This window comes from Teleopsis dalmanni, chromosome 2 (genome assembly GCF_002237135.1).
Source record: "Teleopsis dalmanni isolate 2A chromosome 2, ASM223713v2, whole genome shotgun sequence".
In the NCBI taxonomy this organism is placed as follows: Eukaryota; Metazoa; Arthropoda; class Insecta; order Diptera; family Diopsidae; genus Teleopsis; species Teleopsis dalmanni.
In genome coordinates this window covers 125,129,932-125,149,562 of record NC_051847.1, presented here as the reverse complement: position 1 = coordinate 125,149,562, position 19,631 = coordinate 125,129,932, and the positions used below count along the sequence as shown (strand labels likewise).

At 30.4% G+C, this 19,631-nt stretch overlaps 2 protein-coding genes across 2 annotated transcripts in view; one reads left to right on the top strand and one right to left on the bottom strand.

The window, feature by feature from the left end:
* LOC119682735 (serine/threonine-protein kinase PAK 3-like) overlaps positions 1 to 19,631 on the bottom strand; it is a 491,650-nt gene that overhangs the window by 41,926 nt on the left and 430,093 nt on the right. The gene's annotated exons all lie outside the window — the stretch shown is intronic.
* Positions 7,020 to 19,631, top strand: part of LOC119682731 (synaptogenesis protein syg-1) — a gene marked incomplete at its 5' end in the record, with an annotated part of 44,120 nt that continues 31,508 nt past the window's right edge. The window contains 6 exon segments of the mRNA XM_038096234.1: positions 7,020 to 7,254; positions 9,715 to 9,858; positions 10,044 to 10,238; positions 12,599 to 12,747; positions 12,946 to 13,057; positions 13,167 to 13,287. Coding sequence (XP_037952162.1) covers positions 7,020 to 7,254; positions 9,715 to 9,858; positions 10,044 to 10,238; positions 12,599 to 12,747; positions 12,946 to 13,057; positions 13,167 to 13,287 — 956 coding nt within the window.

Genomic DNA, 19,631 nt, shown 5'->3' with positions numbered 1-19,631 from the left:
TTACCTTATTACATCCCTGCCAACATGTCTACAGAGCAGAACGATTCAATTTAAGCTGCTCTGTTTGGGTTTATAAATATGTCATGGGACAAAAAGAAATCGCAAATGCGCCTATCTAGATATATAAATAAGCTAAGGAAAAGCTAAATATAAATTATAAATAAGCTAAGGGAAATTAATTATACTCTGGTATGGTGGATAAGACACATATTCAGCGGTAGGAAGGTGAAACTACTCTTTAGTAGGGATGAACACCACACAAGTGATGTCCACAGGGTGGAGTACTCTCCCCACCCATGTGAAGCACAGTAGGACACAACAGACTGCCAAGGTTATGCATATGATATAGTCATAGTAAATATAGAAAAATTTGAACATACTCTATGCGACAGAATCCAATTTGGACTTGAATTATAAAACCACAGTTATAACATTTACATAAAATACAGACTCAAATATCTACAACCAATAACGTTTACTTGAAACAGCAGATTGGGAAGGACACGAAGACGAAGTGGAAGACGATCCTCCAAATCCATATCAATTAAAAGTTGGTGTTGCACATCCAAAATACTACGTTGGGTCTTCTCAGCAATTATCAGACCTGTCAGCCAATTCTAAGAATTAAGAAAGGAAACCTAACGGACAACTGGTTTAATCATCAAAGGTTTGAAATCTTGCTAAGCAGTGTCCTGAGTTTTCAATGCCAATGAATTCAAGGAATAGCTTTACTGAACTCTTTAAAACTGAATTAAGCAACAAAAGGTACTGGAAGGATATCAAACAAACCAACAAGCTGATGGACAACACAATTTCTTGGTTTACTGACGGTTTGCTCACAGAGGAAGATGCCGGAGCTGACATAGTCTGACCAGGCAAGAACCAATGGGAAGCGTTAAAGAAAAATAGCGTAAATTTACGCGATAATTAAATGAATACTCTTCAATATTGAACGAAAATACCAGGGAAAAAATGTAGCAATACTAACAGTCAAACAAGCAGCTATCAACACACTAAACTCGCTTAACCTGCTCGGCGAATTTAATTAGGTGTCAATTATCTGTGTATCGGAATATAATTACTTACGCGAAAAGACCAACAACACCGCTGATGGGGCCAGAACCTGTCTGTGAACTAAAACACATATAAATGAAGGAGAACCAGCATAAAAAGGAATACTAAGAATACTAACATGATAACCACAACCCAAAACACTTATTGATACCTATGACAATGGAAGATAGCAGGATTGTATGGACTTATCGAAAGCAAAACTTAGGATCATGATCGGATTATTAAAGGAGCACTGTAAACTAAAACAACACCTTACGAGGCTGGGCATATATACGGATGCTAACTATAGTTTCTGTGAAAAGAATGAAGTGCTAGTCATGCTAATACATGTACGAAATTGACTCCCGAGAATATATATCCTTACGAAAGTGGCAAATAAACTCTGCAAAGTAGTTCTATACTACTTCTTATTGACGCAACAGGGCTTAGATAAATGCTCCAATTCCAAAAGGAAGTACAATAGACCCGATGGTCACAGTGCCACATCACCGCTTAATAATAAAAAAAATAAATAAAACATATGTATAATAATGTAGTTGGTTCCTCCTAGGTAAATCATAGAGTACCTGGTAACAATTTAAATTAACACAATTTATAGAAATAGGTAACAACAACATTCCATAAATAGTTTGCATCCTTCAACACGCATTTCTCTACTCTTCTTCAAGTCAAAGCCAGCACAGCAGATCGTCTCAAACCTTACAGACACCACTTCAGTACATTTAAGCAGTACTGCTGATCTCCTTAAAATGTATACTATTCAGTCCGATTTGCGAATATATAATCAAATTCAATGTGAAATGTTCTCCAAAAAATTTCTCTCTTTAACTAGTGATACAGGGAATTATTTATTGTGCTTCAAATAAACTTTCTTTGCAAAATTTTTAGATTTATACCAAAAATATATGTATTTCATCCGCCTGGCCTTTTTGATTTCTTAAACCTGGGAATCAATTCGCGTACATATATTAACATAAGTTAGTCCGGAACACACTCTTTAAAGTAATTATCACTTTTAATGATAAACATAAGAAATCAAAAATTAAAAAAAAATTTCTTCAATAAACTTACCAAAGTATTAACACAATAATTTCTAAATTTACTACATTATCTTTATGTGAGGGATCGAATTATCAAATTAATTTTCTTGGATAATTTCAAAATTAATATTATAATAAAATATATTGAAATATAACTTCAACAGGAATGCTCAATAATATACTGGCTATCTTGGCTTCATAGTGTGCGTTGCTTAATAATTGATACTAAGCTTAAATTGACCGAGTCTAATATTAGTTAGAGAATAAAATTAATAAATTTAACTCATACGAAACCCTATAAATTATGAGTTTTTATTATAAAACATGCAAATGTGTCTAAAACACGCACTTAGTTAAGCACATCTATCTGAACGAGTGTAAATAAAAATATATTATGGCAAAGATATTTGCAATAAATAAACAAAATATTGCATAACCCTAGCAAAACACACGTTTGAATGAAAATAAAATAATTTGTTTAAAAACACACAAACGTAGGGAACAACGTGCCTACGCCATGCAGATACGGTTAACAGATATTAGATAGATAGATAGATGTTGCCATATATATGCATACGCACTCGTACATGTGAGTATCTCATGTACATATGCAAAGATAAATTTTATTATTTGTGGTATTTGCTTGCTGCCTTAAAGCATATCAATTTAACTTAAATATTTGCAATTTCTACCTACCAAATTTGTTGCAAAAGTTACTTTTGCGCATCACTTTCCATACAATGAAGGAACACGTTCGCATTTGGTTATTATGTATATTTAGCTTTCATCCATTTGTACTGTTTGGGCTGTGTATATTGTATCTATATTTGTTGTATGTGTTGTATAAGTTATGCTAACACCAGGCGGTAAACTTCAAATTACACAATTTTAAACAAATAACTTTGCTAAAACTATTTACAGTAATTGCCTAATGAATGCATGCGAATTTGTTGGAAAATAATTTTCAAAATTGATTTTCTGTATAATTTCATATGATAATCGTTATTTAAAACTAATGATTTTAACTTTTGTACGAGTACAACCATTACATTACAACTTTCCATTGAAGGAATATTTTGTTCAACAAGAGCAAAGTTATTTTGCAACAAAATGCCACAGAAGATATGATTTAAATGTGCTTCTCTCTGTGTAAACACACATATGAAACTTCGATCCATTAAACTTTTAACCCAAACATGCAAACTCATTTATTTCAATATCCAAAGTTTTCGGTATTATGATGCAAGATGTTTGCCGAGAATGTCTATTGCAGCTTATGTGCTTTACTTTTGATTAAGTAAGGTAAAGGATTGTTAAATAGTATGAGTTTTTGATTTTGATTAAAAATTCCTTAATCATCATTTGCAGAAAGAGAACACAGAAAGAACAATCTGAAATTATTTCTAACTCATATCTATTTTCTTAGACAAAATATCTCTATAGTTAAATTCATAGAGAGATAGTTAAAAGAACATTCTGACATAGAAATGCTGCAACAACAATTTTAGTATATAATGATTGATTTAAAACTATTTTGAATTTTTCGTATTGATTATAATGGCAATGGTATTCCTTAATCCAAATTAATTTCAATTTAGTATCTTTTACCAAAGTCATGTATACATAGATGCATACAGATATATTTCACTGCAGAATATATTCCTTTGAGTTTTGAAATTCCCAACATACTCATATATGTGTACATATATATGCAAAATATATCTCTTTCAATTCACAATCTTGTATTCTAGTCATATATATGCACATAAGTCATAAAATAAATGCATTAATTCAATCAATTTTATTGTGTCAAGTAACATTAAATCAAACTTATGAAAAGAATAATGCAGATACATATTACATTTTTTTTGTGTTTGTGTATTTATTTATCAGATCTTGCTATTAGAAACTTAAATTAACTAAGAAATCTCAACTAAAGTATATTATTTACATACTCTATCACTAAACCACGAAAAATGTTCATTGCAAGATAGCTATAGACCTAATAAGATATGTAGATGATCGATATTTATTTAAACTTAATTAGTAAGATTTTATATTTTGCGTCACTTATTCCTTCATTTTTTTAAAATAAATAGATATATAGAAAGAACGGATATTAGACTATCATTATTATCTTAACAAGTAGAGAGAGAAAAATAAATTCAAAAATGAATTCGAAGCAAACTTTTTCTTTTTTTTTAATACATAATTTATTGGATCTCTCCCTAGAAAAATAACAATAGTTTTTTAAATGCCAAAACTAATATATTATATATTTTCCGTAACACAACACACAAAAATATATGGTGTAATCTTTCTGAGATAATATATTATAAGTCATCAGATTTTGTCTGTCCATTATATGTAAAGAAATATTTAAATAAGGGGTACTATATTTTCCATGTTAATTGTAAGCTAACCTAAGATTATTTGAAGACGAACTTATGAACTTAAACTTTTCTCGTTTTAATTTTTTTGGACAGAATTTTAATAATAATTCTCCAGCTAAGTTTTAGGAGTGTGGTTCACAGTTTTATCTGTAATCACATATTATCTTATAGGTCCCTTTGGTCCCTTATAGGTCCCAAATGTTTCTAACTAATTTTTGACTGCAATCTTTGGCTTTCTCTATAATTGAATAACAAGCAGTGCCTCATAGTTTCACATCATTGATTAAAAGTTAAATAAAAACGATTTTATTGTCTAAGCTAGGTTTTGATTTGATAAATATTATTCAGTTTAGCTTCGCAATTTAAAGTTTTACTGACGGATTGGATTCTCCACGTTAATCTCTTATCCAATAATACTTTTAGGTAACTAATACGGTTTTTAGGGAAATATTGTGCTTTTCAATAAGCAGAACCACGCAAACTTTCTTTTTGAGAGCTTCTGCATTATCAGAAAATGTACGAATTGAATGATTACGAATTAGCATATATATATAAAATATAGTAACTCAATTACTTGCAAAATGCAGGAATAATGAAAAATTTTCAGTCAAAAAAATTTTTTTATATCCCAATAAATTTTTTTCCTAACAAACAACTTTTCGAGATATAATAACTACTGATAGGATTATATTAATAAAAATTATATTATTATCCAACATTAAATAAAAAGAAAGTTCTAAGTAGTATTTTATAACTTGCTCTATCATGCTCATTGTTGTCTAATCTGGTCCTTCATCTCGGTTTAGGGATGTTGATGCCTAAACACAATTTTTAAATTTTTTATTAAAAATGGTTTTTAAGTCTTTTATAAAAAATAGTTTTTAAGTTATGTATTAAAAATAGTTTTTAAGCTTCTTATTAAAAACTATAATAGGCTTTTCATTTGTTATATTTTCTTGTAACAAAGTAACATCTTTAAGGTTTCAATATATTTTGCATTTAAAAAACGTTAATATTGATTTTGCTACATACTCTTCTATAATTATGTACTCTAGCAGGCTCCAACATTACACTATCCATCTATTTTAGAGTAATCATAATCAAGTGTTAAATAAATATTGTTTTTCGAAAACTAAAAGATCAGAGTTCATATTTTGGAAATATAAAGCATGAAACTATTACTATATAAAAGTTTAGTATTTTTGCAAAAAAAAAAAATTTTCTGAAAATAGACTAAACTGTTAGTGTACAAATTTGTAAAGTATATATTATACGTTTACTATTTCAAGCCTTTTATCGAACATAGGTATTGAAATAAGGTCTTAAATTTTTCCGAAGCCTGAATTTGTTGATTGGTTTTTAACATCTTTAGTAGTTATTTAATCCAAAGCTATTCTAACTGCACTAACCGATTCTCAGACAAATCCAATCAACTCCTTTTTCTAAAACAACGTACTCAAAAAGAAACCCTATTCTCATCGCAAGATCTTTGCAGACTCCAACTACTGCCGCACTTGCCTATTTAATTTGACTGCATCACTAATGATGCCCTTATGAATAACTGAATAACCCTTATTTTAATTTACTGAATTACAAACATTTTAAATGCTGCATAGCATTTTCAATTAAATAACAACAACACCATTAACAGCAGCGATGACAACAACAAGGACCGTACAATATGCAAACAGTAGCGAGCAGTAGCTGAACTTTGCTCACAACACTAATTGTAATTTAATTTCCAATTAGCAAACAAACTAATTCTAAAATTCTCGATTCGACAACCATAACAGCAATGACAATAACAACAATAACAACAATTACAACAATTACAATAAACTAACAAACAAAAAAATTACAAAAGATAGATAACAAAATAAAACACAATAAAATGCAATAAAAAATGATACTAACACGTACACAAGCTTCACTTCGAATACAAGACACAGCACAACACAGTACAGCATATAACACAACACAGCTGAGTTAAAGTTGAAAGAAATGGTAATGCTTAAAAAAGCAACAGCAAACACACACTAGCATATATATCAGCTTCATCAACAGCAATGACAACAACAACAAACATTAAAAGCAACCAAAGCCAACTAAAAATGCCAACTACACCCACAATCATAAACATGCTGAACATGTAACAAAACAAGACAAAATTCTGCATGATAGACATTATAACAAAAAGAAATACAGAAACAAAAACAAAAACAACAACAACAGTAAAAGACATTTAACTAAGTTCATATAGACCGCTTGCCTTGCGTTGTCTTGCCATGCCTTGTCTAGTTAGTGAATCAGGCTATGCTGCCACCTCGTACTTGTGTATGCTCGCTCGTACACAGAAAGAAACTATGTAGATTTGAATTCATTGTGTTGCCACAATTTTCACAATTCTCTTTTATTTTTATTTCTACTTTTTAATTTAATTTTTTTTCTTTTTTCTTTCTCTTTTCCTGTGATTGTGTGTCTCTGCTGTCTTGGCGCTGTTCGATGCACGCAGCCTGTTGGCATTTATGCCAAGAAATACGAATGGGCCGCACGTCCTTCAAGCGGAAGCAATGGTTTGTCTTTGGACTTGCATCCGCCACCGATGCAGATTGGCGGTGACTGTTCATTGTGGATACGTTCGGCCACATTGGATTTTGATGATGGCCTCTGGGAGTGTCAGGTGACAGCAAGTGATTTTACAACGCAAGACGCTTTAACCAGTCAACCAGTGCGATTAGTTGTACGTGGTAAGTAGAGAAAATTTTTAGTTGAAAATAAATTTTATGTCAATGTTATGTTAAGAAAATTGCCATAAACATCCATAGCAGGGATAATAAAATAGACGTGAAATATGCTTATCCTGTTAGTTTCGGTTGGAAAACAGCGATTGATTAATATGCCACACATAAACCCAGAGCAAGTAAATATAGTTGCACCCGTAGTAATCAAATCGTGTATTATTGTAATGAAGAACATTGAAATTGAAATGCTTAGAATATATGCAAATATCAATATAGAATAGAATAAAAATAAACAGGGTACCAGCTCCCAATGGAACAGAGCACCGCGACCATAGTTGAACTTCAGTGCCGCAAAATATTAAGATATTGAAATATCAAATGGAGTAATATAAAACGATTTAAGTGTTTTTTTACTCAGTTGGAAATAATTATATATAATACTAATATTCACACAATATGAGCATAATTAACTGCTATTACCAGAGATTCATTATAATTAGTACGCAGTTATTACTAAAGTTAGTAGTTTCAGAAAATTTGCTTGATAATGAGAAGCCTGTAAACTAATATCAGTCATACTAGGCACAATGACCGCCCTACTTGATCTGTGGTTTTCCATTCCACTACAACCGGGTGATTTGGGTTCCATGCATTTTTGAATACATTTATCTATCTACCCATAAGAAAGTGTTTATAATGTATTAGATCACAAATATTTTATTCTTTATCTAATAGATGAAAAGAACCATTAATATCAAAATTAATTTAAATTATTTAAAAACAAAAGACTACCGTAATCGCATTACTATCGATAAGATATCTATAAATTTTTTCTAGGTGACATATTATTTTTTTCGAACGTCCACAGTTCATTTATTTTAACAATATACTTGAAAGCCATCGTCAATAAATAAACTTTTTCTGTTTATTCGATCTATCTGTAATAATACATAAACGAGACATAATATATATACATGAAAATACATTGATGAAATAAAAGAACAATTCCCGAGATCAGGAAGAGAATGATTTTCAATAAAGTTAAATACAGCAATCTCTCCTATAACTCGGTTCCCTTATAACGCGCTTTCATTTACGCATTTTAATCACCCGTATAACACGGGAATTCCCCCATATAATGCGGGGATTTATACAGTTCATAACTAGCTTCGCGTATCTTTGCACATGTTTATACGGGGTATACGGGAATACCCCTATAACGCAGAACCAATCTACTGCTCTATAAAGGGGATTACTGTATACCAATATTTCAACACATTAAAACTACGCATGTAAACATTTTCTTATTACGAATATTTTAATAAAATATTATACTTTGTTGACAATTTTAATTATTAACAAATCAGTTTGCTATCAAAGAAAATAAAGTTATTTGTCTTTTGACAAACTTTTCTCACAAAATAAATTTCATCTCAACAGTACTATTTCTGTTGACTCCATTATTAAAGGAACAACAATTGTCAGAAAGCTTCTAAAACGATCTTACTTTCGTCGGTATAATTCCATATACAATAGTGAATACACGAAAATCTTGTATATTTATTACATTCCTCTATCAGTTTTTTTACTCCAATTCTCTTTCATTTCTGATTTCATTTTAATGACAAGCATATCATATAGATTCGAGCTCAAAAAATTACCTCGACCAATTGCAAGTGCTATTCCAAACCAGTAGATTCACTTTGCTAATTCCAACAATTTACTTAATTACAATTACTTATAATAATTTCGTATGTTCTTAAAATAATACAAAACATGAAAACTGTAATCTCAGTTTCTTTTTCTATTACTACTATGAATTCAATCTTATTCATTTTATTTTACTTTAAAATAAATTATATGTGTAATAAAGATATGAATAGTAAAGTAAATATTATCCTCGTTCTTTTCGAGTCACATGAACCGGCATTGCATTCCTTTTCTCAGTAATCAAATTTTGCAGCATATTTATGTAACCACAAAAGCAATCTTTCAGCATTAGTCGAGTATGGCTGTGAGCAATTAACTTGGCTCTGATTACCAACACTGTGTTAAGTATAATTTTGTGTTTGCTGCACTGCATGTAGTTGTCCTCCAACAACAGACCATAAGCAATCTTCGAGATAGACTCCCACATTCAATATACCAACTACTGTACTAATTAGAATGCAATCCAGCTTTACGAAACAGACATAGATGCAATGCATGGCAATGTGCCATTTTCTCTAAATACAGTAAAAGCGTTACTATGACGGTACCTTCGTGTTATGTGGGAACTACATGACAATTATTACAGTACATGTCACCGCAAATTTCTTGCATTGTCAACCCTGCTCTGCTTTTTTTTGGCAACTTACAATTCGTTTGTACTATACTCTCGCATTACACTCTCGTACGTACTGTACTTTGATACGATAATTAAATACTAATACATACTCTGCTTGTCTATATTTGTTACTCTTGCAGTTGGACCGCAACGACCACGCCTCGAATACGAAGGTACTCATGTGCCACCAAGCCACAATATAACAGTCGACTCGGGTGCTGTGGCTACTGTAAAATGTGTTTCCCACTATGGTAATCCACCAGCCACACTCAAATGGTATCTGGGTAAGTGCAACATGTTATTTTCTTGGTTAATTGTTATTGTTATCGCCACTTTAATTATCATTTTACTTGCAATTTTAGTTACATTGGCGTTCCAGTTAGTGTCAATTATTTTCGCTTAAACTATAATTAAAAAAATGTAAACTCTATTTTTTTTTATAATTTTTTTTTGTTTTTCTACTTCTTAGGTGACAAAGAAATTGCGCCAATTCATCCGCAGACGAATAATACCGAACCGGACAATACACGCACTTGGTCTGCTACGTCAGTAGTGCAGATATCAGCTATGCGTGAACGTCATGGCGATATATTACGTTGCTTAGCCTTTCATGAATCCTATTTAGCCAAATCGGTGGCAGTGGAAGCACGTATGGACATCAAATGTAAGTCTGCACTTATTGCAATGAAATATACATGACATTAAGTATGTAGGGTTAAGGACATTATAGTTCAGAATTCAGTTACTTGCTTTTAAAAAGGGAGTAAAAAGTAGTTTCCGGGAGTTGAACAACATTTAAGTAGAAAATTACTTAATGATAACTACTTGGAGTTAATGTATTTATATATATTTAATATCATATGTAGCTCATTTGACATGAAGGACATAAACGTATAGTATACATATATAAGTGAAATGACTTTAAATTGAATACTTTATAAGTTAGTTTACATTTGCTTTCAAAATTTTTTAATAATAAATATCTAATAAATAATAAATATCTAATAAAATATCTAATAAAATAAATATCTAATAATCGATTCATATTTAAAAATTATTTTAAATCATTAGTATAAATCCCACTTTTAAGCTCTATAAAGCATCCCACTTCTATAATATTTGTCGATTGTGTCTGTTCTTATAGATTCTTCTTTAAGATGTAAACAAAAAAGTGCAGTTTTGATTTGTTTGAACTATTATACCATTTATAAGAGTATATGGGCAAATCATAGCCCATTTCTTGTAATTACTCTACTACAAAAGCAGTATAATATTGTAGACTTTCTTATAATGGGCTATGATTTGCATTTTATAATATTTGTAGTATTATAATATTTTACACATATACTTATATATATTCACAATATATATATATATATATATATATATATATATTCTAATATTTGAATCAACACATTTATTACATCATAATTTTGATAAAAATAGTTTTATCTATACGATAAGAATTAAAAGTGGATTGCTATAAAGGAGCAGTATTCGAATAGCCCTTAATTATATTATACCAATTACACAATATTACAGCTCAATTTAATAAAATTATTATAACATTATAAAAATTCTATAAAAATCGCTATAAAATACGGACTTGACTATATAATATATTTAATTAAAAACTCATTTCAATAATTTGTATCTTGTTTTAGACAGAACACGCTAATAAAATTAAAACTAATTTGATTATAACTGTGGCAGATATTTTAAAACTATTTATATTAATATTTTAATAAAATTAAAGCTTAATAAACCTCATCTAATTAATAAGAAGCATCAATTTCAGACCTGATCCCAGTTTTGTACGATATTCTGACTTTTCTAGAATTAATGCATTTTTACGTAATGCATATATATATACATGGTTTAGTTTAGTAATAGTTTTTTGAATAATCAAACAATTTTAATGAGAGGAAATGAAAAGATAGATACTAGGTATAAAGATAGATACTAATTTTGATCGTCGTTGAAATGATTAAGATTGTGTATCCGTTTTGAGCCATTCGGTGTCTCCTTAATTAGACCACATAAAACTCTTCAAACAACAAAAATATTACAGTTCATAATAATTCTCTACAACTCTTATTATACTCTTTTAACCTCAGTGTTTATTCTCTTCTATGATTCACTACGTCAATCATCGAAATATTTCAAAATATAATTGTTTTCCTTTTTACAAACTAAATCTCTTCTAAGTCCCACTTCTTAATAAATATTCTTAATTACACTTACTTTATTTAAAAACAATTTTCAAGCCAAAGCAACTGCTTAAATTGTTGTGTACTTCCCTTAAAGGCCATCAAAGTATCTAAGCTAATGCTTGCCAAAGTTTAAATTAATCAAGAGGTTCAAGCTACATAAGTTTGCATTGCTGCACAACATTTCAATCGAAATATTTTCTGACAGAATAGAGAAACATTTTAATCCCATCAAGAAATATTTGTAAAGCAAACCCAAATCAACATCGAATTAAAAATGAGTGAAAAATGAAGCACGTGCAACTAAAAACAGCCTTAAATATAGGCCTTTTCCTTTTTACTGCTTCTATAAAAAAATCTTCATAGAGCGAATAAATAAATATTTTTATTTCTCGGGAAAGTTTTAATTTTTTCCTCTTCCTTTCGGCTTTTAGCTGTGAACTAATGCAATTTGTATATTTTCAATTTTCCGCAAATTCAATTAGTTTAATTTCTTATCAACGTAATTCAGATTTTTATCATAATCACTTCCAACAGCAGCGCCATTCGGTATTTCCCTCAAGATACTACAGATACAAATTTTTATATATTTTTTACGTGTTCCTTGTGTGCTGTGCTATATCAATCCTGCTCAGAGTAGATTTAATTAAGCTTAAAGTCAAAAGTAATCCAACGTTTTTGCATCATTTAAATTAAATGTAAATGCCTTTATTTCATTTCACATCGTTTACTTTATTTTATTTTGATTTAATACTGCTGGCTGTCACGATTTCACGATTTCACAATGTTGTTGTTGTTCTGGTTACTCCTATAGATGCACCAACTATACGTTTAATTGGCTCGCCGGAAATCGACCTGGAGGAAGATAAAGATGCGCTTATACTGCGTTGTGTTGCAGATGCCAATCCGCCAGCGAGCATCGTATGGCGACGTGCAGGACGTTCGGAAATTGCCAGTTTACAGGTAAAACAGAATTTTATGATTTACAATGCATTAGTGCCAACTTTTAGCATTATCCTCGCCCAATTCCATAGACACCACCCACCACTGCTCTAGTCAAAAACACCAGCCTCAGCCTCTTTCTAATATAACTTCACTAAAACGTACCAGTAATTTCTGTGCACGAAATGTAAATTATTTTGATTTCATTTTATTTTCCAGGAAACATTGCAGCTACGCCCAGTCGGACGTCGCGATGCAGGCTTGTACACCTGCCAAGCACAAAATTCTGTTGGCACATCGGAGCAACTTTCTGTGCAGTTGGATGTGAAATGTGAGTTTGTTTTGAAAGGCGCAATGCATCGAAAATAGATTTATTTTGCGCTTCCATTGTGCAATTTGAACTTTATTTACTTTGAAAACATTTTCTCAACATTTCACAGATCCACCGAAAATTATTTCAGCTGGTCCGGATCGTCTCACTACCGCGCCGCTATTTAGTCCTGCTGCCTTTGAATGTGTGGCTGATGGCAATCCTCTGCCTACATATAAATGGGTACAACGGTAAGTTCTGTGCAACTCTGTTCAGCGACGTTATATGGAAACTGAATGGAAATCCTTTTTCATTTAACTTTTTTGTACAATATCCTTAAAAGCAAACACTGTGCTTAAATCGAGTAGATATATATTTGCAAACTTAGACAAATCTTTGCATATCTGATAAGGTCCTTGCCGTATCAACGCCAGGACGTTTGTAATAAATATTCATTGACACCAATTAAATGTTAGAGCTTGAAGCAACTTTCACAAACAACAAACGTAATTTCGGCTAAAGCCACATAGACTGGGATGAGAAATAGGTATTCAATATTTACGATTTTACGAGGGATATGTAGTAAGATTTATTGCTTCATTAAAACGATGTTGCTTAAGATATTAAGAACATCAATTATTTCAATTTTATTTAACGGATAGTTTTCTTTAGTAGAGGTTTTATATTCTTCTTAGGATGTAGAAAAAGTACTATAAAATAATTAACCTTGATTTAGTATAGACTTAATAGCGAAGGAATTATATTTACATACAGAATTACTCAAATATTATAAAAATTGTTAAAATTATTATAGCATTGCATCTTATAACCATTGTGTTTATAAAATAATTATCACAAAGTTATAACTCAAAGCATAATATTGAATGTGCTTATGTTAATTAGTTGTCAATAATATTTAACAGATTATTTACTTTAGCACATAAGTTCTATGTAATAACCGCCAAGTAATTTCGTCTTTTTAATAGACTAGAGGACTTTACCCCATGCAAACTTCACTCGCCAATCTCCATTATATTCATACATACTTCTCCGTATTCAGCAATATGTATGTGCTTTTAACATTCTCAAGACGAGACGTTAAATTTTTTGAACAACTTTAAAAGTAGAACAAAATTTGATGTCTCTTCTAGAGAATATTAAAAGCACATACACATTCTTGAATATGAAAGAGTATGTATGAATAGATACTATAACAGGGGTTAGCGAGCGAAGTTAGCAGGTATTAGAAGCCTCTAGTTTATTAAATAAACGAAATTATTTTGCAAACTTTTTGTTGAATTTAATGAATTTTTGTTAATTTTTTTTCTCTGATAAATATTCTATACGTTTTCTTAACTTTTCGATACGTTTTCAAACATAAATACGATCCTTACTTTTTGCATTTGATTTTAGTTTTGTGAACGACGACGTTCTTTTCTCTCAGCATTAAGAAATAAATAAACCCATTATTTTTTTTTTTTGGTTATTTAATAACCAAAATAAAGTTGAACTGCAAATTACCTTCAATTCCTAATTCCAGGAAATTATTTTCTTGAGAGAATTACTTTTGTATTTAAAAGTTTTAAATATGCATTAAATTTACCCCACAATTGTTCTAGAATTTGTAATGAAATTAGAGTTGACCAGCTACACACACATCTGTGTCCTATATATCAGGGTTCAGAAAAACACTGTGCTGTGCACAAAAATGCAAAACACCACGCACAAATGTTGTGCGATTCTAAAATTTCACACCACAAATGTGGTGTGCGAAAATTTTTGTGCACATCTTAAGTGCACATCTTGTGTGCACAAACGAAACGCACATTTCACACGAGTGTGGTGGAGTGAAATAAAACTCGCACACGCATTCGGTGTTTGTGCCGAAGTTATTTCGCACAGCACATTGTGTGTGCGGCAGCCAACATGCCCTCGCACACAACGTGTGCAGAAAAGAATACGAGAAGCACATTTTGTGTGCAGGCTCGAAAATAAAAATGCACCCAAATGTGCGGAGACGAAATGTCTACTGCACGTTTGTGTGAAATGATGATTTAAAAGCGCACAATATTATGACAAATATCGCAGCAAAATAGTACGGAAAACTGATTTGTATTAATTTTGGTCTTAATGCGAAATATTTTATTGAAGAAATAATTTTGTATTTATATTTTAATTTTGAATTTATTATTAGATTTACATTTATTGCTTATATTACTTATTTTTTTAAGGTTTATTAATTTAAAATATGGGAATAAAGTTAATTTCACAATGTACTTGAAAACTTTGTTATATTAAATAGGTACATGAATTTAATAGAGAAAGAGTATTTGTTTCGAAATGTTATAAGTAAAGAGGATCGGTTCTACGGATCGTACTTTGAAAAAATTAAATATATCAATTTTGGACTACTTCATAAAATTTTATTTAATAGTAAGTTGTACACTAAGATTCGTTAGTAAAGTTATAAAAAGCAAATTAAATATTTTTTACAACAACATGAATTAATTTTGTTATTAGATTTCAATTAATTTTTTATCTTTAATTACAGCTTAAATTTAACAAAGTTATTGAAATAATTTTATAATTTAATATCTTAATTTCTTATTATAAAATATATAATTTTTATTACAACTTTTTTTGAAATAAATTTTCATTTAATCTTATTAATAACATTGCTGAAATATTTTTTTCACTTAAATTATATCTCTGCTTACTTATCACAGTAGAAAGGGCGCTAAAATCCTGCTACCTGTTCAAGAAAATATTTTCTTAATCTTTCGCGTTTTTTAATGAATGTTAGATACTCTACCTATGTGAATACATATTTCTGGAGAAGAAAAATATCTATTTGTGGCCCTCCCGTATTATCTTTTTTAAACTGTTGCAAAATTTATTAAACAAATACACCAATACCAATACCTGCTACCTGTTCAAAAAAAATATTTTCCTAATCTTTCATATTTTTTGGGCATAAAAAAATCTTCCTAAAATATGTTTTTATTTTTTTTAAACTGGTGCAAAACTTTCCAAACAAATACTTTAAGTTCACTTACTATATTTGCATTTAAAAATGCACAAAGTAATATACAAAAAACTAATATTTTAAGTTAAAATACAAATAAGGTTACGACAGTTATAATTTTTAGTTTACATTAATTAACAAAAATAATTATTTTAAATATTTGTTAATTTATGCAATTTTTAACATAAATTACGATCCCAACGAACGCAAATATCAATTTTTTTCAAAATTTGCAACAAAATAATATTTTCTATTTCAAACAAAATTGTGAAGTTCCTGTAATTTTTTCCACCCTTGGGTGCAAGCGCAAAATCGCACATTTGTGCACGTTTGTGCATCGCACATTTGTGCACGTTTGTGCATCGCACATTTGTGCACGTTTGTGCAGTCGCACATTTGTGCACATTTGTGCAAACGTAATATGAGCAGCACACTCGTGTGCAAAGAGAATTTTTTGTCGCACAGTGCGGTGCGAGCATAAAATTTTCTCGCACATCTGATTGTGCACATTTTTAAAAATCAGTCACACAGCACAAATGTGTGTGCACGAATCTGTGTGCACAATCATCGCTTTGTGCGATGTGAAATTTAAAATCGCACAACAAATTTGAGTGCGTGCATTTTTTTTCTTAACACCACAAATGTGCGTGTGCATATTTTAAAAATAATTTCCACTCGCACAGTGCAGTGTGCGATTTTGTGCACCACATTCCGAACTCTGTGTTATATATGTTCATTAGTTCAGAAAACACTAAGCACGTTCAAAAATTCTTGAACAGAATTAAATTTTATAATATATTTTATTAAATCATGCTTACTATACATAATAATCACTTCAAGTTAATTTCTAACAAAAGATGCCTTGATTAAGGAAAACATCAAACAATCTTCGTACCTTATAATAATTTAAATTCAACGATATGGAGATGGATTGTTGAATAAAAATGACCGGGTAGCGGAACTTTTCATTAAATTTTATGGAGGAGGTACTTTGAGTTATACTTTGTGCTTGTATGTGTGTGTGTGTGTTTATATATATGTATGTGTCGACAACAAACCGCATTCACTTTGTGAGATATACGCCTTCCGTCATTATTTGCCTGCCAAAGAGCCAAAATCGCTGAAGGGCTTCAAATGCGCAACGAACTGCAAATTTCCATTTACATAGAATCAACGCGCTTTTTGCTGCTCTAAGCTGTCTTCTGCCATTAGTTCGTGACAACAATTTTTTTTTCTTATTCAAAATTTTTGTTTTTTTTTTTGATTTATCTACGCTGCCCTGCTATTGAAATACTCTCTTTCAGCCAACACCCGCCTTTAGACTTTACTCTAAACTGACGCTGATGGTTCGTTAACCTTTCGCTTGTCTCTCTATATATCGGCGGTTAGAGCGAGCTTATGTGCCATAGAACTGAATTCAAAAAACACCAGAAGAAGAAGAAGAAATTTTGTGCACCACAGCATTTCCGCTGAAACATTTTCTTTTCAATTCAAAATTCCGGCGACTTTGCCTTGTACATTTCAAAATTTCAACACAAACAAAACGTGAAATGGCACCACGGATATATAATGGAAATATGGAAATTAAAGGGCTTATTCTCGTGTTTAGCCACTTTTTACATAGTTCCTACTATATCAAGATGTTTACTTAGAATTTAAATGTTCATATTTTGATTTATCTGATGCTAATATAGTATTGCCATATTTCATTATAGTATTTAGAGTATTATCACTTGCTGTCGGTATATTATTCGAACAATATTTTAAATAAAAAAACTAACCAAACTTTTAAAAAAAATAAATTATATCATATTTATGCTCAACATATATTTTTAAATTAATATTTTTTATCCACACTTAAATAAATACCTATTCTGTTTTATTCTATTAAATATACTATTAAAAGAAAAACTTGGAGAATTTATAAATTATAACTAAATTTCAAACAATTTTTAAAAAATTCGAATTATTTAATTATATTATTATATTATAATAATTAATATAATTATAAAATTGTGATTTTATATTTATTCGTCTATAATCTTCTGAATATAATTAAACCACACACACTGAACATAATATCTTTTATTTTTTAATACTTCCTACATTTAATTGAATTAATTTCAGCTGGTTTATAGGTCGTATGAGTAACTTTTTGCGTACGGTACAAAAGCACTAAACACACAAAAGTACACCGCTTAAATAATTCTATTTACATAAACCATATAATTTTTCACACACAATATTAGCTTGTGTGTATTATCTGCAATTCCCGCTGCTACCCCTTTAATCCACAGCAAAGCCAAGATGACTTCAACTTTGCACTATTTTACTTCTTATTACACATACATGAAGTTATAGGAACAAGCACAAGGAAGAGCAATTGTACAAAAGAAAATATACACATACATACAAATTAAATTAATCAAAATAAAGCAAAGATAAAAAAGTTAAAATAACAATAACAGTGCTGGTTTCACTGAAAGCTAATGAGTTTTTCTTTTATGCAATATATTTTTATTTTCTGTGTAATTTTGTTTTTGGATTTGTTACTGCTTGTACTCGCACGTAAAAAGAAACATATAAACACATCCCTTTCCCGCTAACGTTTCCTATTATTGTTAGTTCCACTGTATTTTTCATTATTATTATTGTCGTATTGTCTTTTGTTGAGAGAAGTTCATATAAAGACACATGCAGCAAGCAATGCCAGTGTCGTTTTAATTAGTCGTGCAAGAAATTTTTTACAGAAATATTTAATGAAGGAAAAAGAGTAATAAGAAGAAAAAATTGCATTAATTGTTTGGGTTGTTTGCGTGTTACAGCGGTTGGCATTGGTACGGTTGAGAGTTGGTTTGGCTGTTGCTTGTTAGCTACTGCTACGCTGCTTAAAATGTTATACGGCTTTACAGAATTGTCGCTGGAAAATTATTACCACCAACGCAGTTAATTAGCATGCAAGGCAGTAACAAGAGAGCACCCAAAGGCATTCATTTTCTTGTATTTCGTTTTCGTCTTCTCAATTATTTTGCAGTTTATTATTTTGTTTTTGTCTTTTTTACTGCCACTCTCATTGTATCATGTTTCGTATACGTGCGTGTAGTTATTTTGCTTTGTTTCGCTGTGTATAGGAGAGTGTGCATTGAAAATGTATGCGCACTTATACATTGACTTCTTGCGGTTTTGCTTACTCGCTCAATGAAACGTTTCTCGTACTCGTATGTATTTGTGTATAAATCTTTCTACATTCTTTGAATAAAAACATAAGCAATTCCATATAAATTCAGGAAGCATATCGAAGTGTTGACTTAATGAAGAGCGTGTTTATCAGAAATTAAATGTCAATTTTCTTCTGGCAAAAAATGTATTACAAAAAAATGCTGATAAATTTGGTCCAAATCAACATGTAATGCAAATGTAATTGGATTAAGGCAGAATTATGACCTGAGTCTTTGTAATCAAAAAAAATTAACTTTAAATAATATAAAAATATTCTTAAAACAGGTTAACCATCAAAAAATAACTAATCCTCAATGTCTTTTATTAAAGTAATTCACGGAAATAATAAAA